At 41.9% G+C, this 26427-nt stretch overlaps 1 protein-coding gene across 6 annotated transcripts in view; it reads left to right on the top strand.

Annotated features, from left to right (window-relative positions):
- The window catches only part of cnstb (consortin, connexin sorting protein b), a 26481-nt gene extending 340 nt beyond the window's left edge, over positions 1–26141 (top strand). Inside the window, exons 2-10 of one of the 6 annotated variants that reach the window (XM_061754065.1) lie at positions 2925–3313; positions 5229–5338; positions 13522–13552; positions 14018–14104; positions 14181–14289; positions 15796–15860; positions 17518–17735; positions 23143–23287; positions 23926–26141. In XM_061754065.1, the coding sequence (XP_061610049.1) occupies positions 3223–3313; positions 5229–5338; positions 13522–13552; positions 14018–14104; positions 14181–14289; positions 15796–15860; positions 17518–17735; positions 23143–23287; positions 23926–24134 (1065 nt within the window). In that variant the 5' untranslated portion in view covers positions 2925–3222 and the 3' untranslated portion in view covers positions 24135–26141. Of the gene's footprint in view, positions 1–2924; positions 5339–11485; positions 11668–13521; positions 13553–14017; positions 14105–14180; positions 14290–15795; positions 15861–17517; positions 17736–23142; positions 23288–23925 lie in introns of all 6 variants that reach the window. The other 5 variants (XM_061754069.1, XM_061754068.1, XM_061754067.1 and 2 more) reach the window with 5 other exon arrangements.
- The last annotated feature ends 286 nt before the right edge of the window (positions 26142–26427 follow it).

The following is a 26427-nucleotide window of genomic DNA, read 5'->3' as shown; positions in this document are numbered from 1 at the left end:
ACTATTCACGCGTGGGCACTGCGCAGGAGGCTCCAACGGCCCACCTGACAGCCTCAAATAATAATCATCATCAAAAAAAAAAAGAAAAAAAAAGAGAATGTATAATAAAGGCTATAATGTGTATGCAGCAGGCGTGTGCACACATAGTCACTAGGTGCTGCTCAAGCACCTACCCCGACGCCCTGAACGGAAGAAAAATATGACCGTTTGGTTGTAGCCCATTTTGTCTTTATTCATCAATAGATATATATAAAATTGGAGTGGGACAAAAATGAGCAAACATCCAGCCGATATTATGATTGTTTTAAAAAGGTTTAAAATTGGCCGATTAAATCATCCGGCCAATTAATCGGTATATATAAATGTTAAATACATAGTACTGTTTTTTCTTGATTATATAATTCATTTTGGTGATGAGTACCCTCTTATTGGCTTGAGCACCTGGCTCCAAAAATGTCTGTGCACATGCCTTGTATGCAACATTAAAATAGAGGGTTTCACATTGCAATCAGTTTAAAATAAAAAATAAGTCAATCAAGTTAGCCAGTTTTCATGGCCGTAATAAATGTTTGACTGATTTCCACAAACTACTGCAGCCCGCAGCGAAACATGTGCGCTAGTGGTTAACACGTCGGTCTCACAGTTCTGAGGTTCGGGCTTTGAAACTTGGCCGCAGCTTGATGGTGTGGAGGTTCCAAGTCCTCCCTGCGCCTCCCACCATGGGTGAATCTACAGTCTGAGGTTTTGAGGGCAGCGGCTCTCATCACAATTCAAACCGAGGACAGTGGTGCTGTCTCTGACCACCTAAAAATGTCAGGTATCGCCAACCTAACAACATAAACAATGAGCTACAAGTCATGAAAATAGGGTGTTACTGCTGAGTGGTAGAAGTTAAGAAATGTTCCACATATCCTGGTTTAAGCCAGGTACTTACAACATGACTGCATATCATTGGAAGTCAGCCTAATGCTCTATGCAGATTGCGCTCATAGAGCCCCGTTGCGAGGGGTCGGTCCCGTGGAGCAAACCACTTTTGAGGCACGGACGCGTGCTGTATTTTCATCCATCCGTCCATCCATTTTCTGAGCCGCTTCTCCTCACAAGGGTCGCGGGCGTGCCGGAGCCTATCCCAGCCACCATTGGGGCAGGAGGCGGGCTACACCCTGAACTGGTCGCCAGCCAATCGCAGGGCACATACAAACAAACAACCATTCGCACTCACAGTCACACCTACGGGCAATTTAGAGCCTCCAATTAATGCATGTTTTTGGGATGTGGGAGAAATTTTTTAATCCTTATGTAGAATGGTATGCCGTCCATCCGTCTTCCATTTTGCTTATCCTCACATTTTTTGTCTTGCTTCATAATTCTCCATATATTATGAGTCATTCCTTGCTCCCGGCATTCCATTCTCATTCCATGTAATAAAATTCAGTTTTCCCATGTTGAATAAATGCAGCGAGAACATTGTGTCGCAACAGGGCTCGAAATGTCAACAAGCATACATGTAATTCATCTGCATCATGTCAGCTGTAACCGATCCTTTCTGCGCTAATGCTAAGAGACAGGAAGTCGAGACGTTCGCGTTGACAAGCTTTTAGTGGGTAAAATGGCGTCAGGCCGTGTGAGAGGCAGAGCTTAAAAAGGACTCTGTCGGTAAATGACAGGTCTGTGTAGACTTTAAAATTACTCCTCAGTAGTCGTAATATCCTGATGATCTTAATTAAGGTGTAACTTTAAAATGAAAGACAAGGAACCCCTTCCTTTTCAGGTTTATGCTATAAAGCAACATGCATGTAAATAGGGGGCATGCATCTTCCTAAAATATTCTATTGTAATTTCTTTTACCTGCAGATACGTCACAGATGAGTTCTGTGACGTTAAATAAACCTAGAGTTAAGAACTGTGATACTTCACTGGAATACAATACATATTTTTGCAAAGAATCTGCCTCTTAAAGGAGATTTATTTATTTATTTATTTTTATAAAATAAACTTTAAAATTGTTCACAAACAAATAGGTGGGTCTCTGGAGTGCCTGCCCACCTACCAAGTGTAAAACCCACAGCATAAACCAGTTTTTGTGTTTTTGTGCTAGTCTTGCTGGTGCCACCAGCAGCACGCTGGTCTTTGCTGATCTGTCTTAATTTCTCCACCTGCTCTGCTCCTGGAGAGCACTTGTACCTGTCAGGTGGGCTCTAATAGTAATTGCCTCAAGACATCAACATCTCAAACCACTAACACGACCCAATTATAGTTGACCATCGTGTCAATGCGGACCCATCCGGCAACATGTCCTGGTCAATTGTTGGGGCATTGGGGGGGGGGGGGGGGGGGGGGTGGTTGCTCTACCTCTCTTTTAAAAATATTATTTTACAACCATGTACTGTGCTTTTTCACCTTTCTACGTTGTTTAAAAAGGAAATAAAGTTAAAAAAAAATGTTTTTTTGATCCCTCAAATTTGAGGGGTTCTAGGAGTCATTTTAGGGCTTCTTCAGCACCCAGAAAGATGGACGAGAAACACCTATGACAGTCAGCCTAGAAATAGTAAATGGAAATAAAAGTGACACAAAGCAGTAGTAATAATCATGCTAGTTGTCTCTTTTAATCCAGGTCAGAGCAAGTCAGCAAATGAATCATAAACAAGATTGAGCATGCTGACGCCATTGAAGAAGGGAGCACGACTCTTTGCCTCAGTGAGCAGCCATGCTTTAGTTGAGACACAAAACAGCTCATTGAATCTGTGGCATTAGCGCCGTTTCACAAGCAATGCGATGCAAAGGTGCAATCTTCACTTTCTCTGCTCGTGTGTCCTCTCCCTCTTAAAACGATCAACGTGTGCCAGGGCAAACAGAAATGTTCAGGTTTTAAACATAATAAAATCATCTTATTTTTATTTTATTTTATTTTTTTGTTCCAACAGGTGGCCGGGAACAATTAAAGGAAGCTGCTTAATGCGTCTACCTCTGAACTCTGAGTAACCTGTGGAAGACGTAGCACATCTCTCCCTGCTTGGCCACTGAGGATTAAATCACATGCTCAGACCTCTTCTGTAGTACAACACATGACTGTGGCACATACTTTCTCTGGAAAGGAATAACTCTTAATAGCTACTTCGCTACACGTCACACCGGACCAGAGACGATTACTGAAAAAAAAATAAAAATACTGGCTCGTGGGACATTTACATTAAAGAAAAGCTGGCTGAGGTGACAGAGGTGATGGGGAACAAGAACACTGGTCCGCCCAAAGGTCCAGATACTGCAACTCTCCAGAAGAAGGACGATGATATGTGCATCAGCAGTGTCTCAGGTACAATACTTATATTTAATAATCACCCTGACAGACAGTTTCTCATTTATGAAGTGGGTAGACACAGCGAATCATTTCTTTCTGCAAAGAACTGCTGGTTGGAAGCTTATCACCATGATGCTGCCCCCTTTTAAGAGTGCACAAGGCAACCAGAGCATTAAGACGCGCAGGGTGATACTAAGCCCCAGACAAATACTCTTGGCTGTATGCCTATAATATACCACACAGCTGGAGATGGTAAGCTACAGTATGTTATGTAAGCGACAAAGCGACAAAGAGCGAGCGAAATACATCGTGTTTATGTGTGTGCGTTGGTAGATTTAGGTACAGCGCAGCAAAAATAAATAAATAAATAAATCCTGAAATGACAACATTTTAACCATTTTCTTTTGGAATTTAATGTAGTTTAAATTGAATTGAAAGCATGCATCTAAAAAGTTTAGTTAAGTCAATCTTGTTTAAATACACTCTAGGTAGTTATAGGCCACTAGTTGAAATACATTTATTATTATTATGATTTTTTTGTACAAATGGTTAGTACAACAGAGTCAAAAAGCTACAAACTAATCAAAAGGTTGATCGACACAGAAATTTACAAAGAAAACAGTAATACTCGTAATGTGGGCCTCATCTGACACACTGGCCCATATAAAAGGGAAACCAAAGACCACAATGACTATCACGACTCGGAGACTACAATTCATGTCACAACTACCCTTTGCGTGTTGCGTCAGCTATATGCGCCACATAATGTGACCGAACCCGGAAAACAGCTTCGCAGACTCCCCGTGTATGTTGCGATGTCTAGCATAACTAAGAGTTGACATGACATGATGGTTTGAACCTGTTCAAACCTTGTTTGGAGCTCAGGTGTTTTTCGGGTTTGGTCATGGGATGTTCCACATATACAGTATTTTATCCATCCATCCATTATCTTCTCCTCACAAGGGTCACGGGAGCGCCGGAGCCTATCCCAGCTATCATCGGGCAGGAGGCGGGGTACACCCTGAACTGGTTGCCAGCCAATCGCAGGGCACATACAAACAAACAATCATTCGCACTCGCATTCACACCTATGGGCAATTTAGAGTCTTTAATTAACCTACCATGCATGTTTTTGGGATGTGGGAGGAAACCGGAGTGCCCGGAGAAAAGCCACGCAGGCACGGGGAGAACATGCAAACTCTACACTGGCGGGGCCGGGGATTGAACCCCAGACCTCAGAACCATGAGGCAGACGCTCTAACCAGATGGCCACCGTGTCGCCTACAGTATTTTCTACTTTTGAAAATCTGCAGATTATACCAATTGTTTTTAGTTTTTAATTATTATTATTATTTTTTTACAATATACTTGCTTACTGCAATCCCCTCGCAGCCGCATTTGGGAAAGGAGTGTCACAGTTGTCAATTTAGATGGTTTGATGCATTTGGGGTGACAAAACTATATATCTAAGCAAAATGGCGGGTGAGTCTGGAACGTATTCCTGCAATAAATGTGGGTTCATGAGATGGATTATGTATTAGATATTACACACATTTTGCAATAAAAAAAAACCAACCCCAATGCATCCCAAAATGTAAATGCATATTGCATGCACAGTAGTGGACTCAAGCAGATATAAAGAGCTGCTAATCTAGCATCCATCATTGTGAATCATACTTTATTATTTGTGCGTCATCACTTTGTCGTACTTTGCATGAGGGGCATGTTTGGTCAGATGCCCCTTCATCATGGATAACACACACTTCTGACATCACGGAAGACATCACTGCGTCATCATCACCGGGCAAATTTTCCTGCACTTGAGAATGCGTCAGAAGGGAAACATACAAGGCTACGCATAATGAATTGGATATGAAAAACAGCAGGTGAGTCTTGCAGGAGTTGTGTTTGTTTTCTGGTATGTTTCCAGGAAGTGTCTCCAGATATGGAGCGTCGAGCCTCAGCCCAGAGCTGCTGGCCTCTCTACAGTCTCTCGGAGAAAACAATGACTACACAGTACTGCCACACTCGCTGCACCAGGTGGGTGTTTGTGTGGAAAGAGGGCAATGTTCCCCCCCCCCCCCCCTCCTCCAATCCTTTGGGAGCATATGCTTTTACTAAGAGACTAAACAAGCCTCAGGTGACATTCTGTATGCATCTAGCTACACTGTATGAACTAACGTATTGAGACACCTGGCCTCAGGGGCGTAGCACGCAATTCTGCGCCTACATACATCGGCGTCCCGATGGGCCCCCCTCCCCACCTCATACACACAATGTAGTCTATACTTAAGTTGCTTTACCGTGGTTTGTGAATTGTGTTGAGGGTTGCGCTCACAGTATGTCATATCAAAAGGCAGTCTTAGGAATGACCCCCAAAGTAGACTATAAAACAACGATTATAATTTCCTTCCGACAGGTTACTTCAAAAGATTGCAAGCTGCAGTACAATAAAGGTGCTAATTAAGACATTGAAAATGTTAAGACCCTGGCAGCCATTAAATGTATGTTATCAGCATCAACTGAATCAAAAATAAACATGTTTCAAAATGGATAAGTTCATAGTTACAAATAGCAGTTAACAGTTTTTCAGCTTGGATGTGTTTTGTCGTGTGTGGCAGTCTCAGAATGTGAGAAAAGGACATTTCTATCATTTCCATTTGTTTGTTATGATTTTATCTATCTCAACCTCTGACATCAGAAAAACGCGTGTTCCACAAAAGTATTGGAACAGTGAGGCAACAGTTCAGTTTTTATTTCAAAGTACTGTACATCTGGATCAGCTACACAACTTACAAGATGCCGTTATTTTTAACGAAATACGGGAATTTTAGGTAAGCAAAAAGTGTTAGAACAGATACTTCAAATAGATGAGAGCAAATAACACTGAATATTTAGTTGCAAATCTTTTGCTTGCAATAATTCCATTAAAACTGTGAAAAGATGTAAAGATGGCGCCTACCAGTGTGGTCGCCTCGGTAACGCGCTCTCTAGTATTGTCTTTGTTTTTGTGTTTTTCGTCCGTCTTTGGAGACCTTACACGACTCACTTACACAAGGGGAGACCTGCTAACCATCAAGGAGTCTACTCCAGACTTTCTGTCACCAACTTTCGAATATCCGCTCAGTTTTTTCCCCGAGTTACTCACCGGTGCGGCGTCCGCGGTTTTCGGCGCATGGAGACGGAAGCGGCGCCACAGAGGGAAGCGAGCCGGCATTCAGGTGAAACTCCGCAAGAGAGGACACAGATTGGCGTTCCCGTCGATCCACCTCGCGAACGTACGCTCCCTACCCAACAAAATGGACGAGCTTCATCTTCTGTTAAAGACAAGTAAAGACTTCGGACGTTCCGCGGCCATGTGCTTCACGGAGACCTGGCTCTGCGACGCTGTACCTGATGCCGGCATTATGCTTCCCGGTTTCCACATTCATCGAGCGGACCGCGACATGGAATCATCGGGGAAAACAAAGGGCGGCGGGATATGCCTCTATATCAACGAAAAATGGTGTACGGACGTCACGGTGATCAGCACACACTGCAGCCCGCATTTGGAGTCGCTATTCTTAAATTGTAAACCATTCTACTCCCCACGTGAGTTCGCATCATTCATTCTCGCTGCCGTCTATATTCCGCCTCAAGCTAACACGAACGCCGCATTGCTAACGCTCGCCGATCAAGTCAACGAAATTGAAAAAAAACACCCCGACTCACCCCTCATTATTCTCGGGGACTTTAACAAAGCTAAACTCAACCACGAACTCCCTAAATACAAGCAGCACATCGACTGTCCTACCAGGGAAAATAATACTTTAGACCACTGCTACACCACGGTAAAAAACGCATACCGTGCTATACCTCGTGCAGCCTTGGGCTCGTCTGATCACTGCTTAATTCACTTAATACCGACGTACAGGCAAGAACTTAAATGTGCGAAGCCTACAGTGAAAACAGTCAAAAAGTGGACAAATGAAGCCAAGATGGAACTTCAAAGCTGCTTAGACTGCACAGACTGGAGTGTCTTTGAAAATTCAGCTGGCAGCCTGGATGAATATACGGACACTGTTACATCCTATATCAGTTTCTGTGAAGAGGTCTGTGTTCCAACCAAATCATTTCGCACATTCAACAACAATAAGCCGTGGTTCACTGCTAAACTTAAGCAGCTTCGCCAAGCTAAGGAGGACGCATATCAGAGCGGGGACAGGGCCCTGTATAATCGAGCTAGAAACCAGCTGACTAAAGAAATTAACATTGCAAAGAGGATCTATACAGCAAAGTTGGAAAAACAGTTTAGCACAAACGACTCTAAATCAGTCTGGCATGCATTCCAGTCGCTGACTAATTACAAGCGACGATCCCCCCAAGCTGAGAACAATAGCACACTAGCCAACGACTTGAATACCTTCTACTCCAGATTTGAAAAGGACAGTTTCACACCACACACCAACCCGGCCGCACCCGCGACCACAATCACACCTCTGACCTCTGCGTTAACCATCCATGAACAGGATGTGAGACGCATCTTCAAACAACAAAAGATTAACAAAGCGGCAGGCCCGGACCACGTGTCTCCATCCTGCCTCAAAGTCTGCGCGGACCAGCTCGCGCCAGTCTTCACTCAGATCTTCAACAGATCACTGGAAATGTGCGAAGTTCCATCCTGCTTCAAACGCTCCACCATCATCCCAGTCCCCAAGAAACCTGCAATCTCGGGTCTGAATGACTACAGGCCTGTCGCTTTGACATCTGTGGTCATGAAGTCCTTTGAACGTCTTGTGCTGGACCACCTCAAGAGTGTCACAGGTCCCCTGCTGGACCCCCTGCAGTTTGCCTACCAAGCGAACAGATCTGCGGATGATGCAGTCAACATGGGACTGCACTTCATCCTAGAACACCTCGACAGTGCAGGGACCTACGCGAGGATCCTGTTCGTGGACTTCAGCTCAGCGTTCAACACCATCATCCCTGATCTCCTTTCATCCAAGCTTCTCCAGCTCAGCGTCTCACCTGCCATCTGCCAGTGGATCTACAGCTTTCTGACGGGCAGGACACAGCAGGTCAGGCTGGGGGAGGCCACCTCATCCACACGCAGCATCAGCACTGGGGCGCCCCAAGGTTGTGTCCTCTCTCCGCTGCTCTTCTCTCTCTACACGAACGACTGCACCTCAGCGAACCCGACTGTCAAACTCCTGAAGTTTGCAGATGACACCACTGTCATCGGCCTCATCAAGGACGGTGACGAGTCTGCATATCGACAGGAAGCGGAGCGGCTGGAGCTGTGGTGCGGCCGACACAACCTGGAGCTGAACACGCTCAAGACTGTAGAGATGATCGTGGACTTCAGGAGGCATCCTTCGCCACAGCTGCCCCTCACGCTGTCCAGCTGCCTTGTGTCAACCGTCGAGACCTTCAAGTTCCTGGGAATTACAATCTCCCAGGACCTGAAGTGGGCGACCAACATCAACTCCGTCCTCAAAAAGGCCCAGCAGAGGATGTACTTCCTGCGGCTTCTGAGAAAGCATGGCCTGCCACCGGAGCTGCTGAGACAGTTCTACACAGCGGTCATCGAATCAGTCCTGTGTTCTTCCATCACAGTCTGGTTTGGTGCTGCTACAAAAAAGGACAAACTCCGACTGCAACGGACAATCAAAACTGCTGAAAGGATTGTCGGTACCCCCCTACCCACCCTTGAGGACTTGCACGCTGCCAGAACTAAGACAAGGGCGTGCAAAATCCTCTCGGACCCTCCCCACCCTGGTCACCAGCTCTTCCAGCTCCTTCCCTCAGGTAGGCGCTACCGATCAATGCAAACTAGAACTAGTAGACATTCCAACAGCTTCTTCCCTCTTGCAATCAACTTCTTGAACAGCTAACTTACAATTCCATTACAACAAGCTGGCAATTTTTTGACTTGAGTTCGTTGTCACATTTCTGTATTATGTATTACTCGTGCACTCACTGTAGTTGTCTCGCCGTGCTGCACTATTTGCATATAGTGGCCACTCATGCCAGAGTAGCATCTGCTCCATTTGCACACTGATTGAGGAGTATCTGTAACATTTGCACAACCATTGTCCCAGATTATCGCAGTACTCGTCACTTTAAACCGCATACACTCCTTGAAGTCTCAGTGCCCTTTGCACAATGGTCATTGCACCGGACTATTGCGTTATTAGCCATTCCAACTGAGGACTCTGCATCTTTTTGCACAATTGTTGTTTGTTGTTGTTTTTTGTCAATGTCTTTATGTCTCCAAAGTGTTCTGTAAATTGACTGTCTGTTGTACTAGAGCGGCTCCAACTACCGGAGACAAATTCCTTGTGTGTTTTGGACATACTTGGCAAATAAAGATGATTCTGATTCTGATTCTGACCCAATGACATAACCAAACTTTTGCATTTGTTATGATGCTCTCCTGACTCGCACCGCAGCCTCTTTCAGTTGTTTGTTTTGTTCCCTTCTCTCTCCTCTTCAGCAAGTAAAATACACTGTACGTGCTTTATAGGGTTTAAGTCTGGAGGTGGACTTGGTTAGTGTAAACCCTTGTACATCTTGCCCCTGAGAAACTCAGTTGCTGTTTTGGCAGAGTTATGGGTCTGATCTTGCTGCATAACAAAGGGTCTCCCCCATCAGTTTTGTTGCATCTTTCTTTAAATTGGTGGACACAAGGTTTCTGTAGACTTCTATATTGCTCCTGTCATCGTGTTGCTCATCAAGAAAGATGAGTGACCCCAATTCAGAACAAAGCCATGAAAGCCAAAGCCATGACATGACCTCACAGTTAAGCTTGTATTTTTGGGATCACAAGCAGATCTTTCCTTTTCTCGAAGCTTTATCATTTTCATCACTTTGGTAAAGTTTAATCATTGTCTCATTAGTCTACAAAATGTCACAGAATTTGAGGCTTGCCTCTGTACTTCAAATTCCAACCTGCCCTTCCTATTCTTGCGAATGAGTGGTTTGCATCTTCTAGTGTAGTATCTGTAACCAAATTTTGTTCATGACATTTACTCCTTCCTGGCTTCAGTGCCAATGAAATTGGGACGTTGTGTAAAATGTAAATAAAACAATACGATTTGCAAATATATATTTTATAAGTTTTCCAATCTATATTCAATTGAATACACTACAAAAACAAGATATTTAATGTTCGAAGTGATAGTTTTTTTGTGGCAAATATTTACTCATTTTGAATTTGATGCCTGCAGCACATTCCCCCCCAAAAACTGGGACAGGGGCATGTTTACCACTGTGTTACATCACCATTACTTTTAACAACACTCAAAAGTCATTTGGGAAGTGAAGACTAATTGTTGAAACTTTGTAGGTGGAATTCGTTCCCATTCTGCTTGATGTACAACTTCAGTTGCTCAACAGTCCGTTGTCGCCGTTGTCGTTTTTTGCGCTTCATAACACACCGCAGATTTTCAATGGGAGACAGGTCTGGACTGCTGACAGGCCAGTCTAGTACTCACACTGTTGTAGCTATTGTGATGAACTGTGTTAACTGACAAAGACAATGATGTTGGTTTTTGGCCTTGTCGCCTACGTGCAGAGATTTCTCCAGATTTTCTGAATTTTTTGTTGTTGATATTATGGACCGTAGATGACGAAATCGCTAAATTATTTGCACTGGTACGTTGAAAAAGGTTGTTCTTTAACTGTTTGAGTATTTGCTGAAGCAGTTGTTCACAAAGTGGTTAACCTCGCCCAATCTTTACTTGTGAACAACTGAGCCTCTTCGGGGTAGCTCCATTTATACCCAATCATGACATGAACCTGTTTCCAGTTAACCTGTGGAATGTTCCAAGCAGGTGTTTTTCGGAACCTGTTGCAGGCATCCAATTCAAAATGAGAGAATATTTTCAAAAACAACAATACGTTTTCATTTTGAACATTAAATATATTGTCTGTGCAGTGTATTCAATTGAATATTGGTTGAAAATGATTTGTAAATCATTGTACTGTACAATGTTTTTATTTACATTTTCCAGTGTCCCAGCTTAATTGGAATTGGGGCTTGCAGTAATGTAGTCTTCCGAGGCAAAACTCAAATCTGAAACTGAGCGTAGAGATTGAGTGCTATTCAATGTTTGAATAATCTATAAACACATACAGGACAAAAACATGGTCTGAGCAGGTGTAAGTTTATCTTGACTTTCTGCCACCAAATTGTCACTGTGCTAGGCCCGCCGTCTCCAAGGAACTGTCCTTGGTCCTTGTCCCCCGCTGCACCGGAACGCCAGCTTGGTGCAGACCAGTCTGCCAAAAACACGCTCAACGAACCTTCCATTCGCAACATAATCTGCCGGCATTTGTGCCCTGCTGCACATGTGCTGTCCATGAAAATAGAGCCCTTCATCTCCACAGTTGAGTACGACATAGTTCAGAGTCATGTTTTCAGCATTTATCTTTGAAGTTTTATCATGTTTTTAGAAACAAATCTCTGAATTCACTTTACAGATTGGATGATTTTGATGTCGCGCCTCGGTTCGTTAATATTGTGCTCTGATTTCACTTTGCGCACCTTATTATATGTATTAATGTTTCAAAAGATGAAATATGTGTTTTTAAATTGCTTTGATTGAAAAATTGTTTTTGGGTTCCGATGTGCAGTGTAATCTCCAGTTCAAATAAAAAAAAATATCTTCGTGACATGGCGAAAACGCTCCCATGTTGCTTTTTCCCCTCCGCATTCGCAACATTCAGACAAGTGCCTACATGTTTGAGAAACTTGTTTGCTTGGAGTAATCACAGAGCACAGGGCAGATGTTAAAAAACACTGACAAAAACACTAGCAAGTCAACGGTAAAAGTGAAAACCTCTTCCAGCAGTGCTCCAAAATGTTTTCACTTTCATTGTGGCGTACTGCTGAGATACAGAGGTGAAAGCCACAAAATCTGTGGCTAAAAATAGATCAATCTAAAAATAGCCACATAGCTGAAAAATTGCACTACTCCCCCTTACTGTCTGCCTGATATGCTTATTTATTTACTGTATTATTTTTTTTCTCCTGAAAAGGATGAATGAGATGACAAAGTATGAAAAAACATAACAGGAATATATGGGAATTTACATAGATTAAGAGTAACTTAATAAAATATACAAAGATAAAATGAAATAAAATGTTTTCATTTATGTTTTAAAGACAGAAATTCCACATAAAGTTAACATTTCCAACAATTAGTAAATTATTACAAAACTTACAAAAATTCTATATTTTCGGTAGCAAGGAGGTGCTGCAATGTAGATCAACAGTATACTACTGTACAAGTAAAAAAAAAAAAAAAAATCGAGAGACGGCAGGAATAAGAAGTCGAACTAAACAAACAAAATGACTGTACATGATCATGTGTTAATACACATTCATTTTGCAGTTTAATACACAACACGACTAGTGACTAATATTTTTCTGCTGGTAAGGCGGTAACTTAGCCTAGTTGTCAAATCATTTATTTTGGTTGTGTAACAGTTCTCCACATGACTTTATAGTGGCAATAGATCGAGTTATAATTCTGGGCGGCATCCAAACGAGTTTGGGTGGGCATCAAAACCGTCAAGTCTCCCTTGGCGAATGTTTTTCGTTCGGGGATTTTATTCGTCAGCACCCTTCACCCTGTTGACGATTGGTATTCAAGGGGCACCGACACACCTTTGCATGCCACTGATGAAGACCAATGAAATACAATCCACAGGGAAGCATTGCTGTTGCTTTCATGCATCACATTTTTGAACAACTCCGGCGGATTAGCGTCTGAGAAGGGATGCTAGCTGATTTTTTTGTGTGTGTCTTTCGCGCCAGATCGCAATTATGGTTGCCTTCAGGGAGCTGCTTATAATGGTTAAACCACATAAATGCATCATCGGTAGGGGTCCAACAATATGCTTGTACGTACCTTGGTTTTAATTCACATTCAGTATAGTAAAAGAACAATATGCAAAACGTGTTTTTATCCAGACATTTCAACGTGTGCTATAAATAGTTGCATGTGACTTAATGTTTCCCAGGTTGTCTGCGTGCTCCGCCTCACCATGTGACCGTCATGTCTTTGAAGCAATCTAATACATTTCACATGAAAGCATCCACTCGTGGCTGAGCATCCTAATTTGACAACGTACATTGTGCTCTGTCATGAGGGTTCAAGTTTTTTTTATGTCCCAAGGGTAAAATCCATCACCACTTTTGTATTGCTGTATTCTAAACATGTTTTTTTTCATTTCAGATTGCAGAGGCCTGCGCACTCCAAGAGGATTGTATCCTTTCAAGACAAAATAGAAGTACAAACCCCCCTGTGGCCATCATCAGTGCTTCATATAATGCATCTCTAAACATGAAACTCAAATTCACTATATGAACACAAATATTAGGCCACACCTCTTAATTAAACAAATGACAGAAGTTAGGTTTCTGTCAATATATGGGGAAGGCCCTTTTTTTATATTCTTTAAACTTTCTGGGAAGGTGCTTTTATGTTCTAGCATGGCTGTGCCTCAATGCACAAAGCAAAATCCATGAAGGTATGCCGGGTTGCGTACATTCCACATCAAAACAGTTCCAGGTCTGTTTATCTGTCTGTGGGCGTCTCCCCATACTTTTGTCTCATAGCTCACACGACGTCGTTTCGTGTGTCTCTGTTACTGCTTTAAGTCTGGCAAGAGACAAGGCCTAAAGGAGAAGCCTTGAATGGGTTGACTGTCTTTAACTGCCGCTGTCACCAGACCAGTTGGCCATCCAGCTTCTCCAGCTTGAGAAGCTCTACCATGAACGTGTGCTCTTCAACCTCACCGTCCTGCACGAGAACTGGGGTACTGCAAACACTGCTGTCTAATTTGGCGCTTTGCGAAAATGCGGATCCACGTGCAAACTTGTCTGTGCTTGCAGAGAGCCGCTGCAAAGAGAAGGAGGCTGACATCCGTTTGCCTGCCGAAACAGACAACATCAATCAGAAACACATTGAGACACTGAGACACATCTGTGGGACACACCTCAGGTGAGTCATCACAGCCTGTACACATGCTGTACTGTGTATCTCATAATAATGTAACAATGGACAAAATGTGAGTGAACATGGGGTCCTTAATGGTATTCCTCCACCAATTCACAGTTTGCTGCTCGCAAATGGATGTATTTGCAAATGTCTTTGGGAACCTCTCTATTTGCTGGAAGTAAACGCTAAGCTGGTACAAGATGAAACAAGATGGCGCGAAAGCCCTTTCTAATACAACCCCCAAATCCAATGAAGGTGTTACGTTGTTATATTGATACGCAAATCCTTTTCAACCTATATTCAATTAACTACACTACAAAAATAAGATATATAATAATGTATAAACTGATGTGTGTGGTTTTTTGTGCAAATATTCTCTCATTTTGAATTTGACGCCGGCCACACGTTCCAAAAAAAGCTGTTAGTGTCCGTGGCATGGGTAACTTGCAGATATGTGAAGCCACCATTAATGGCAACGTCGTTTTCAGGGACGTCCCTGCATATTCCAGCAAGACAATGCCCAGCCTCCACTTTCTGCGTGTGTTATAACAGCGTGGCTTCGTAGTAAAAGAGCGCGAGTACGAGACGGGCCAGACCTGTCTCCCACTGAAACTGTGTGGCACATTATGAAGTGCCAAATTTGACAATGGAGACTCCGGACTGTTGGGCAACTAAAGTTGCACATCAAGTAAGAATGGGAAAGAATTCCACCTCGTGTCCTCAGTTCGCAAACGCATATTGAGTGATTTCAAAAGGAAAGGTGATGTAGCTAAGTGCTAAATTTGCCCCTGTCCCAGCTTTGCAAGTGTTGCAGACATAAAATTCTAAATGAGTGAATATTTACAAATAAACAATAGTTTATCAGTTTCAACACTAAATATCTTGTATTTGTAGTGTATTCGCTTGAATATATATATATATAGATATATTGGGGTTTGTAGAAAAGTAGCATTATTCTATGGCATCTGGGAATTTACAGTACGTGAGCCTTTGCCACATATACCTGCACAATTTGGTTATTTTTTTCCCCCAATAATCTGTTAGCCATTTTTTTTAAGGGTAATGTTATAAATTAGTTTGAAATTATATTAAACAGTTTTGGGATTGTAGTTTGTTGTTTATTCATGGTTTAAAGCAGCTGTGCTCACGAGGGCCACATCTAACCTGCGACCCTGTTCTAAAAATAGCTCACCAGTGAATGGACATCGCGATGATCTTGCAATGTTGTAGAAGTGATCACTTAAAATATAAATGCTTGCAGAGATTTAAAGAAATAAAGTTGCATATTGTTATCTGTCTGTTGTTAAATCATTCTCATACGGTTATTATTGTGAAACATCATGAACACGATCAGTGTCTTCGCAGACATTTTGTGTACCGCTTATCCCCTGTAGGGTCGTGGCTTTAATGATTAATAATAACAATATACAGAGACTGTTCATATTTCTGTTTCATCAGCTCATGTTGATTAACTTTGTCTTTTTCCCTTGTCTTTGTCTCTGGACTAAGCCCATCCCTGAGTGAGGATATAAGGCTAATAGACATTGAAATCAAGAAAGAGGCATCCCCTCAGGGTAAGAGTCAATCCAACTATTTCTTTCGATGTCGTTGACAAAGGGACTACAAAACTTTATTGTCATGGAAATGTGTTGAGCTACCTTATGTATGATTTTGAACCGTTACAGAGCTGATAAAAACATGGTGGCCCTTGTTTGTGGAGCTACATTTTAGAAGACCAAGCAACTGCCTTCAAATACATCCATCCATCCATCCATTTTCTGAGCCGCTTCTCCTCACAAGGGTCGCGGGCGTGCCGGAGCCTATCCCAGCTATCATCGGTACACCCTGAACTGGTTGCCAGCCAATCGCAGGGCACATACAAACAAACAACCATTCGCACTCACATTCACACCTACGGGCAATTTAGAGTCCCCAATCAATGCATGTTTTTGGGAGGAAACCGGAGTGCCCGGAGAAAACCCACGCAGGCACGGGGAGAACATGCAAACTCCACACAGGCGGGGCCGGGGATTGAACCCGGGTCCTCAGAACTGTGAGGCCGACGCTCTAACCAGTCGTCCACCGTCCCGCCCCTTCAAATACAGTATAATCAAAATATTATTTACATCCGCATCAGAAATGTGCTGATTACTTAATTCCTTTGTTTCTTTCTTTATCTGATATTCAGTTGATGAACAGTTGAGCCCATGTGACTTTTTTGTTTTGTTTATTGAATGCAGATGTACAAGGGGAATTAAGAAAGAAGGGGATCTTCGGACTGAAAGTGACACAAGAAAGTCACAAAAGACCTTCATTTGTGTTAAAAATATTCATAAAAACATACATCATATATATGTTGTTTTTTTTACATTTTGAAAATCAATGATATCCCAGATTTTTCAGAACAATGTGACTTTTTGCATTCTAGTAATGTCTGACATCAACTAAAAAATGTAAAACCCTTTATGAATGAAAGGTATAAATCATTTAAAATAACATTCTTATTAAACTTTAAATTGAGACGGTCTTTAATCTGTTATTTGCTAATAATCACATTTTAATGAATAATTTTCAAAACAATTATGCCTTAAAGTCCTGTTTTATATCCGAACACAACATCTTGTAGCCCAGGGTTGTGCTGCTCTGCTTTTCAATCCAGCTCACCGAACATTTGCACTATCAGGAGACATTTACATTCATTTATCCACCCCGACCCCCCCAAAATTGGTAAATTATGTATTTATTCAGGTTTTGTTCAAGCTGTATTCTTATGTTTTTAAATAATCGTTCATAGAGTTTTGTAAATAATAGTTTTTACATATGCATTTGACATGTTTTATTTATTTGACTGAATAATTTATTAATTGGGAATCATTTCAGTAGAAATAGTACAATAAAAGTGAAAATCAATTATTACTTTATGATTAAAATACATTTCACAAATTGTTTTCTTGTCTACAAATAACCTCTTACAAATGTTCAATAAAAAGAATAAAAAAAATCATATAGCCCTGGACCGGAAAAGTTAGTCCGACCTGCTTACAGCATTTCGCAATGCTCCTTGTGTTATTTCCAGCTAAAGATCCCCAAAAAAAAAAAAAAAAAAAAAAAAATCCTTTTTAGTTGTAGTTGTTGGTAAAAAGCGTTGTTGTAATGGATCTCATTCAAATCTGTATGTGGAGTTGTTGTGGAATAGTTGCTGTAATGTTGTAATATTGCGTGTCGTTACAGCATTCAAGCATGAAATAACACACAGAGATGACGACGAAGTGGCAAGAATGAAGTCCAACTCGGGTCATGCTAAGCGTCCTAAACACGGAAGTGAAGAAGAGCTGCATGAGGAAATGACGGAAGTAGCGGAGGAAGAGGAGGAGGTGAAGGTGGAGTGGCCAGCAGGGGTTGCCCAGGCGTCGGACACGGACCTGGCCAGACTTTGCCATGCTAATGGGGTAGGAAAGACCTCCTCATCTCTTCTTCCTTCCTTCATTCCTTCCGTCTTGCCTTCTACCCACTCCCTGATCTCTTCACTCTTCCTTTACACACGCATGGAATTACGGTAGATGTTATGTTTGCAAACTCCACCCCGTCCCAGCCCGCAGCCATTAAGCGTTTGCTGGGACACGCCCAATGTTTGCTCCCTTATGACATCATCTCCAACATCTCAAGCCCTCCACCCGAGTCTTGAGACACATGGGGAGTGTGCTGTGTTTCTGAGCAAGCGTCAAGACATCATGTCCTGGCTGAAGGGGTTGTGGACTGTCTGCAAGGGCAGGGATGAAATCAACTGTACCTAATGAGCACTTCAGGCTGAACACAGTGCTGCTATGTAACCCAGTGGAGCTCTGGCTGGGTGTACAACTCTCTACACACTGGAGTTCACAAAATGAGTTAATGGGTTGGATTGGGTTGTCATTTTATTCTGGGCCCCAACCCAGCTGGCTTTGGGCGAGAGCTGGGCTACACGCTCGGACTGATCGCCAACCAATCGGCGGGCACACATAGACAAAGAACTATTCACACCGGAGGTGGGCAGAGTTGTCAAATGTTATACTGGAGTACTGTTACCTTAGAAAAATATGACTCAGGTAAAAGTAAAAAGTATTTCAAGTAATTACTTGAGAAAAAGTAAATAAGTACTCTGTGAAAAAAACTACTCAAGTACTCAGTAACGCATGGAGAGATGGTAGTCAGGAGGCCGGACTCCACTTCAGCCGTCACCAACTTCTTTGAAAGTGAGAGGAACATCTATGGTACTGATAAATGCTACCACTTTGATATTCACTTCTGAAATAACAAATTTGCTAAAATTATTTTTGGGGCAAGTCATCTATCTTACTAGAATGTCTCTATAAACGCATTGATGTGGTCATGTGCTACAATCCTGACCTTTGAACTACACATTTATTTATTTTTTTTAAATAGGCAATTATTTAAAAATTGATAAGTTGTTTTGAACGAACAAGAAGAGCCCACTTGGCTCGATGTAACCTTTGCAGATTAGCTTGATCAGGATGATGGACAATTTACAGAGACGTAAAGGAAAAAAACAAACCCAAAAAAATTTGGGGCTAGCACATTGCTATTTTTAAATGATATTGTGACAGTAAGTTCAAATTGTTTTAGACAGAGAGAGATGGTAATGCTTTTAGGCTTATCATACTGTCATTTACAAATTTGTACCAATTCAAGTGTGATTTTGTGAAAGCACAGCAAAAAAACATATATAAATATATATATATATCCATCCATTTTCTGAGCTGCTTCTCACTAGGGTCGCGGGCGTGCTGGAGCCGATCCCAGGTATCAGTGGGCAGGAGGCGGGGTACACCCTGAACTGGTTGCCAGCCAATCGCAGGGCACATACAAACAAACAAACATTCGCACTCACATTCACACCTACGGGCAATTTAGAGCCTCCAATTATTACATGTTTTTGGGATGTGGGAGGAAACCGTAGCGCCCGGAGAAAACCCACGCAGGCACGGGGAGAACATGCAAACTCCACACAGGCAGGGCCGGGGATTGAACCCGGGTCCTCAGAACTGTGAGGCTGACGCTCTAACCAGTCGCCCACCGTGCCGCCTGCCGCCTAGACGACTGGTTAGAGCGTCTGCCACACACATTTCACTGGCAAGACATTTTCGGAACAGGCCCCCTGGTGCCCGTGGGCACCATGTTGGTGACCCCTGCTCTGAATCATCACCCAGCCAAGGTGTTCACGTCATGGGCAGAAGAACTCGGTGTGGGGCTGTTTTTATGGAAATTAACCCCACTTTTATGTAACGGCAGGCTGGAAGTGCAGAGCAACCAAATATTTACTTAAATTCGCAGTTGGAGGTGGGCAGGCACTCCAGTGACCCAGTATATTACTAATTAAAAAGTCACATTTCCAGAATTTGTCCTCTTTAAGATCCCACACAAGCACAGTATGGGAGCATATTAAATGTGCCTTTCCATGGTAATTGTAGACTATTTACACAAAAACAGTTAAAGCAAAGTAAAAATGGGAAGGTTTGGTTTTTGGAACAGTTTTGCATACAGTAGATACTCAAAAATTCTTTTTGTTGATACAGACCTGCAAAAAACAAAATTGTGTAATATGTATCCTAGTCGTGTAGTTGGCTATTATGTCACACACATACTGTACGTATCTATCATCTGTTGGTCTTGCCCAAAACTACCTTTTCAATATCATTTGTTGGCATTCATGGCGTCCTGGGTTCATATCTTGGCTCAGGCTCTCCGTTGTGGAGTTTTAATGTGGTAAATTCAAAACCCTGCAAAGTGAAATCAGAGATTAGTTTAGAAATTAATCCACACATTAAACACATTTGAAAAAAAAATGCTGAAAATGTGCAAAGACTGACAACCATGTTGGACTGAATTGGCATTAGGCCCTCCTCCCTCACTGTATAAGAAATTGAGCACCTTCGTTCACATCCGTGGTTATTCTGCACAATTGCAAGTGGCATGATTTTTGACGATTTTGAAGCTTCCTTTTATAAGATTCTTTTTTAATCATTCAAATTTAGCAGGGTTGTTAACAACTTGGGATTTATACTGGAGATTCTAAGATGTGTGTTCCGTAGGTGTGAATGGTTATTTTCGATGTGGCATGTGATTGAATAGTGACCAGTCCGGGGTGTTTAACACAGCTGGGATAGGCTCCAGCTCACTCAGGACCCTAATGAGGATACACGGTCTAGAACAGGGGTGTCACTCTTTTTTTGTCTCGAGCCGCATTGTAGTTATGATTTCCCCCAGATTGCCGTTAGAACAGTGACACCAAATCATATTATTACCATTACACAACAAATTGAGGGATAACTAGTTTTGAAATCAGAAGACAAGGATAATAGTTTGTTCAGGTATTGTTTAAGTTACTGTAGAAAAAGGGTTTGGTAACAGAAAAATGCAATATCTCAACATTATTGTTTATTATTATGACAATTTGGAATTTGGGTACAGATTTTAGCAAAAATCACGGAGGTTGACGAGCATGATTTGCTTTCGCGGGCCACATAAAATGATGTGGCGGGCCACATCTGGCCCCCGGGCCTTAAGTTCGACGCCTATGGTCTAGCACATGGATGGATGGAATACAATAAACATTGGGCCATTGGTAGTGTAGTGGTTCACACAGCAGACCTCGTGCAACAGGTGTGGGATCCATACACATTCGATACACTCCTCGCAATCACATTGGCCCCTGCTGTGACCCTAAACAGGACAAAATGGATGTACAGTATATTGGTATACAGATGAATCGTCAAAATAATACCTTCTCCTTTATAAAACTGCAGTCAAGAAGTCACACATATGAACTACAATCACGTTGAGCAGCAGTAAATAAAAAAAAAATATATTTTTTTAAAGACTATACACAACAGTGTTGTGCTTTTTTTCCCCCCATAAGATGGCCAACATGAAGGAAAACATGAGCAGCAAGCAGGCAGCAGCCTTCACATGCAGTGCATTCTTGGCATCGTAACGTGTGAAAAGGTTGCTGGGCTCTCGCACAATACAGCGTTAGATGTGTGTGCATGATGTGGCCTTCATTACAGAAGGGCTATTTTTAGCCATCAATATAGCAATATTCCCCCCAGTTAGCTCTTGTATTATGTTGTGGGTCAATTTGACCCATTTCAGTTTTTGTGTTGGCTAAAGTACTGGTTATCCTTTTTTTTTTTTTTTTCGTGAAATTTTGTGACTTTTCCTCATCTAGGGTCATGAACTAGTGTGCAAAATCTGAACACTGTGATGTGTCGTGGAATGTCTGTGCAGAGTTTGATGTTGCGGGTCATTTAGACCCGCACACTTTAATGTGGGGAAAGTAGCTGTTCAGATCCAAAATAAACATGTCTTTTTGATGAACTTTATTTGGATTGCCTCTGAATAGCCATTCAGACCCAGAGACCTCAGAACTGTGTGACACATTTGGTGACGAGACATGATGTGGAGTAACGCTGACCTACAGGGCGCTGAACAATTGGCCCATGAATTATGTCAGCAGATGATGTTGATATAAAAGGAAATGACATGATTTTAGTAGGCAGCATAAGCTGCATGCTGCAACTTATTATTTCTGCACCATGAAGAATAGGAGTAAGACTTTTTTGTTGGTGCTGAGTGTCAGTCCTGCTGAAAGTCACTATTACTGTCCCCTGATTGCTAAACGTCTGCACCTACACATATAATACACATCTGTGTGTAATGACTAATGAATAATTTGAACATAAAGTGTAGCTGAGCAATGTTGTATCTTGATTAGAATTTAACGGAACTCCATTTAACATAGATGTTGGAAGCGTAGTTAAAGCGCAAAATGCTGCTTAAAGATGAGTAAAGGTGTCTTCAGTTTGTGAATTTTGCATCCATTAAGATACTCATGAAATGTATTTCCAACAGCAAGGTGTACAAATAACTATTGTATTTTGTGTGTGTTCGGTGTAAAAGGAGGTGTATTGTCACCGTTTAAAGGTATACCATACGGTAAACTTGGGACCTTATTTTAAGGACATTGATTGGCCGAAACAGGGCGTACACGTGCACAATCTCAAGAGATCCACGGTAAGAGTAGTATTGAAGTTTTAAAGACAATATTCAATTTTGACTGACACCGTCATAGAAGTACCACTTTAACAGTGTTAATGAATGCACGACAGCAGAGTTCTTGATTGGTCAGCATGTCTGTCACACAGCTCTGAGGTTCTGGGTTCGAGTCTCGGGTGTAGGCTTCGTGCGCGCTGTTTCCATGTTCTTCCCGTGTTCCCTGTCTCTCACCTAAAGTCAGCTGGGATAGGCTGAATCTCTACAGCGAAGACAAGCATTATAGGTTCATTATTGCAGCTGAAGTTTGCAGTGATGTGGAACTGCACTGGTCTTTCTGTTATCATGTACTGCAGCATGTAACTACTACAGCACATCAACAATGTTAAATGTTTTGTTATCAATCTAAAGTGAGCTATTTGTGTAAAGGTGAAGCAAGTTTATTTCTATAGCGCATCTCTTACACAAGGTAACTATGTGATTTCCATGATTAAAAGCATTTAAAAACAAAGTACAGAAAAAAGACAGCGTACTAAAATTACTAACAGAATGTACAGTGCAAGAAAGATTTAAAAAAAAAAAGAAAGAAAATACAAAAATACTCCAAAATACTCAGTCGTATGAGAAATATGAAGAACTCTTTATATACACCGGTATATATATATATATATATATATATATATATATAAAACATAACAAAAATAAAACCAGTCAAACGTTTTGAAAAACTTTCTTATGCTATAAAATGGAGCCGTTCCTCCATACTTTTGACTATCCATTATTATCTTGCATGTGTTAAAAATTTAGAGTCTGTGCCCCGATGGTCTGGTTTCCATCCTGAAGAGGAGGAGAGCATCCCTGGATGGACTGCCGCCCCCCAGCGACGTGGACAACAAGATGAACTCCAAACGCAAAGTCCGCTTCAGCGAACCGGAAGATGGCGTCGAACAAGGTTAGCTTCTGAACCGCGCCAAATTAAATCAAAGCGTGGACTCTTTCTTGAATTGCATTACAGTGGAACTTCAAAGATTGAACATCATGAAGCTGATTGACCTTTACATTTGAAAACAGTTTTTCAATACTAAAACTGAAATGGAATAAATATGTTCCATGGTTAAACAATGTTTTAAGTGTAACAATAAGTTAGCCACACGATGAAATGTTCACTCCACCTTTGACGTGACAAGTCTGCATTTGCCGGTTCGTTTTCAGATGTACTGTAACTGACTTTCTTCTTTTATTATGATTATCGGGCCATTTTTGACTGAGCCATATTGGAGGCTAGTGAGCAACCTGGATAGTGACTCGTACGCTGAACTAACCCTGTGGTTAATTTGACAGTTTCATTTTTTGATTGAGTCAGCTTAGTAGCCATATTGTACTGAGCAGCCAGGAGAGAGACTCATGCAGTGGTTTCGCCACGATGCTGTGCTACTGCCACGTCACAACACAGTTCTATTTCTGATTATATGGTTGTCATTGTATTTTTCAACTTCTTCCATCAGGGGTTTCAAACTCATTCAGGTAAAATGCTCAAATTTGTGCGTTCAGTATCCCGCTTTACATCTGCGCCATGTGTCTTCCATGCAGACGAAGTGGGTGGAAACTCCTGCTTGATCCTGCTCCTGCTGTGTCTTGTTACCGTGGTGATCAGCGTTGGTGGGACCGGGCTCTACTGCTCCTTGGTGGACACGTCCTCCAACATTTGCACCGACTTCGCTCTCAACTTCAACTTCTACGTGACAAACGTGCGGAGTTTCTCCGAAGGGCTCAGACAATGGCTGTCTCGCTGGACATAAGACGCATCACTTGAAGCCGTTTGGGGTCGAAGTCATAGACAAAGACAAACAGTTGTGAGCTTGTTGAGACTCAAGAATTTGAGTTTGAATTTGTCAGAGAAACACAGAGCTGTAAACATTTTCGAGTCCAAAGGTGATTGCTTGCCTATGTGAATCGTTTATCGTAGACAAAACCTTGACCTCAGAAGGGTTCTTGCAACTTTCACGTGTGTGCATATTTGAACAAATACTTGTTTCCGTCATTTGTAGCAGTTTTGGGATTTTTCTTTTCGTCCTTTGTTCCAATTACTTTTGGCCTGTGTTATGATTTGATCTGTATTGATACAATAAGGAAGTTGTCACTTTCACGATTGCATGAGTTTGTTTTTTAAGAACGATGGGTCATTAATCCATTGTAACCCATTTTACTGTTCTGTTCTTATGCTCGAGCACAGGGCTGCATATCTGCATCAGACACATTAGATTGGCTTTCTAGAAAGAATTTCTTAAGAGAAAAAAACGCTGACCTGTGATAAAATGCAGCTTTTTGTTGTTGTGACTTTCAGCACCCATCAGGGGTAAGCACAGCAAGTCACTTGCATGTTTTGTTACACACAGTCATAATGCCTGCTGGCCTTTCTGACACAACCCCTATACCGGCAGTGGCACGGTATTCGGTTACTGGCCAGTATGGGCAATTCTAGGATCAGAAGTTTAGGAGTGCTGGGATTCATTTTCGGGGTGCTTCAGCACTGCCCAAAATGGACAAGAAACTCCTATGCTGGCCAGGAATCTAGACAGTGCTGGCTGCATGAACCCGAGTGACAAAATTGACCTTGTATTATAGTTTAACCAACAATTGAACTCATACAAATTTGGTTGTCATCTCTTAGCACGTCTGCCTCAAAGTTGTCAGGTTCTGGGTTCAAATCTCGGCTCAGGCCCCGCTGTGAGGAATTTGCATGTTCTCTCCATGCTTGTGTTGGTTTTCTTCAGGTACTTCCACATACCCAAAACATGCATGTTAGGTCAATTGAAGACGCTAAAACACCTGCCATCTGGCCCGACACATTTTGCTCACGCAAATTATGCGTCTACATCGTAATTCTTGCTAAATGGAATTGTGAGAATAGTTTTTTGTCTCGATGTGCCCTGTGATTGGCTGGTGACCGATCCAGACTGTACCGCGCCTCTCGCCCAAAGACCGCTGCGATAAGACAATGGTATAGAACATGGATGGCTGGATTAGTTTTACCTCAAGCCTGGACTCAAATACATGTTATTACAAAGGCAATAAAGTATGGGATAATGTACATATTTACCCATTAAATACTGGAAATCGGGGTCAGACAATCTGCATGAGTGCTGCAGTGCGTACATCCCGTAGGATTTTGATAGCAAGCCTCATTCTACAAAAGTAATTTTCATGTATGCAATATTTTCCATTTCACAGCCGCTTCACACTCAGGTACTTATATTTGTACTCTTTAGTTCTCGTAGGTGCCCAAGATTTTCAGGTTTATCCTTGAAATTCATGTTCATGTGTTTAGATTAATGAGCATGTCCGGTTTACATCAGAATACCAAAGGACCAATGCAGGGCGATCGTAAATGCAAAGATGTAAAATTAAATCATGTTTACTTATACACATGACTAAATAACACTGAAATGAAGGACTGTAAAGTATATTTATATGACCTCAACATGGTTTGGATAATTAAAATCTACAATTTAGGGGTTGAAAATGATATTTCACCTGGATTGCACATTTTATCGCAATGGGTAATGTGAAAAATATTGCCAGCATATTCCTTTACCCACTTGTCAATATGGATAATGTTGACCATCAAGTATTGCATTATGCGATCTGCCTTTTATTTGGTATGTCCACAAGGGAGTATATGACTAGTACAGGAATTTTTTTTTTTTTTCTTTAACAAAGTTGGCAGCATGGATGAATATGATCATAATGAACACTGAATTGATATTTATACTGTACTGTATTGTGATTAAAGGGGATATACAAAATATTTCTTTTTTGGGTGTATAAATAGTTGGGATGCTTGCTCACCCATCAATTGTGTGATCAATGTGTATTAAGGATATGTTTAAATTAGCCGCTGGTGGCTTTGCCAGCAGCATTAATTGTTATTCTGCGCTTGGAAGCGAAACTTTGATTACATCAAGGCCAAAAGGTAAGCAGGGCCGCACCAACTTTTCTTGGAAGCACAGATTAGTGTTAGTGAAGTGTTAGCTTCTGATAAGTGGCACTAATTCCTTAGTGAAGTGAGGTGAGGGTAAGTTTTGCACAGTA

Source organism: Phyllopteryx taeniolatus, chromosome 18 (genome assembly GCF_024500385.1).
Source record: "Phyllopteryx taeniolatus isolate TA_2022b chromosome 18, UOR_Ptae_1.2, whole genome shotgun sequence".
Classification (NCBI taxonomy): domain Eukaryota; kingdom Metazoa; phylum Chordata; class Actinopteri; order Syngnathiformes; family Syngnathidae; genus Phyllopteryx; species Phyllopteryx taeniolatus.
This window is presented reverse-complemented; position numbering and strand designations above follow the sequence as displayed.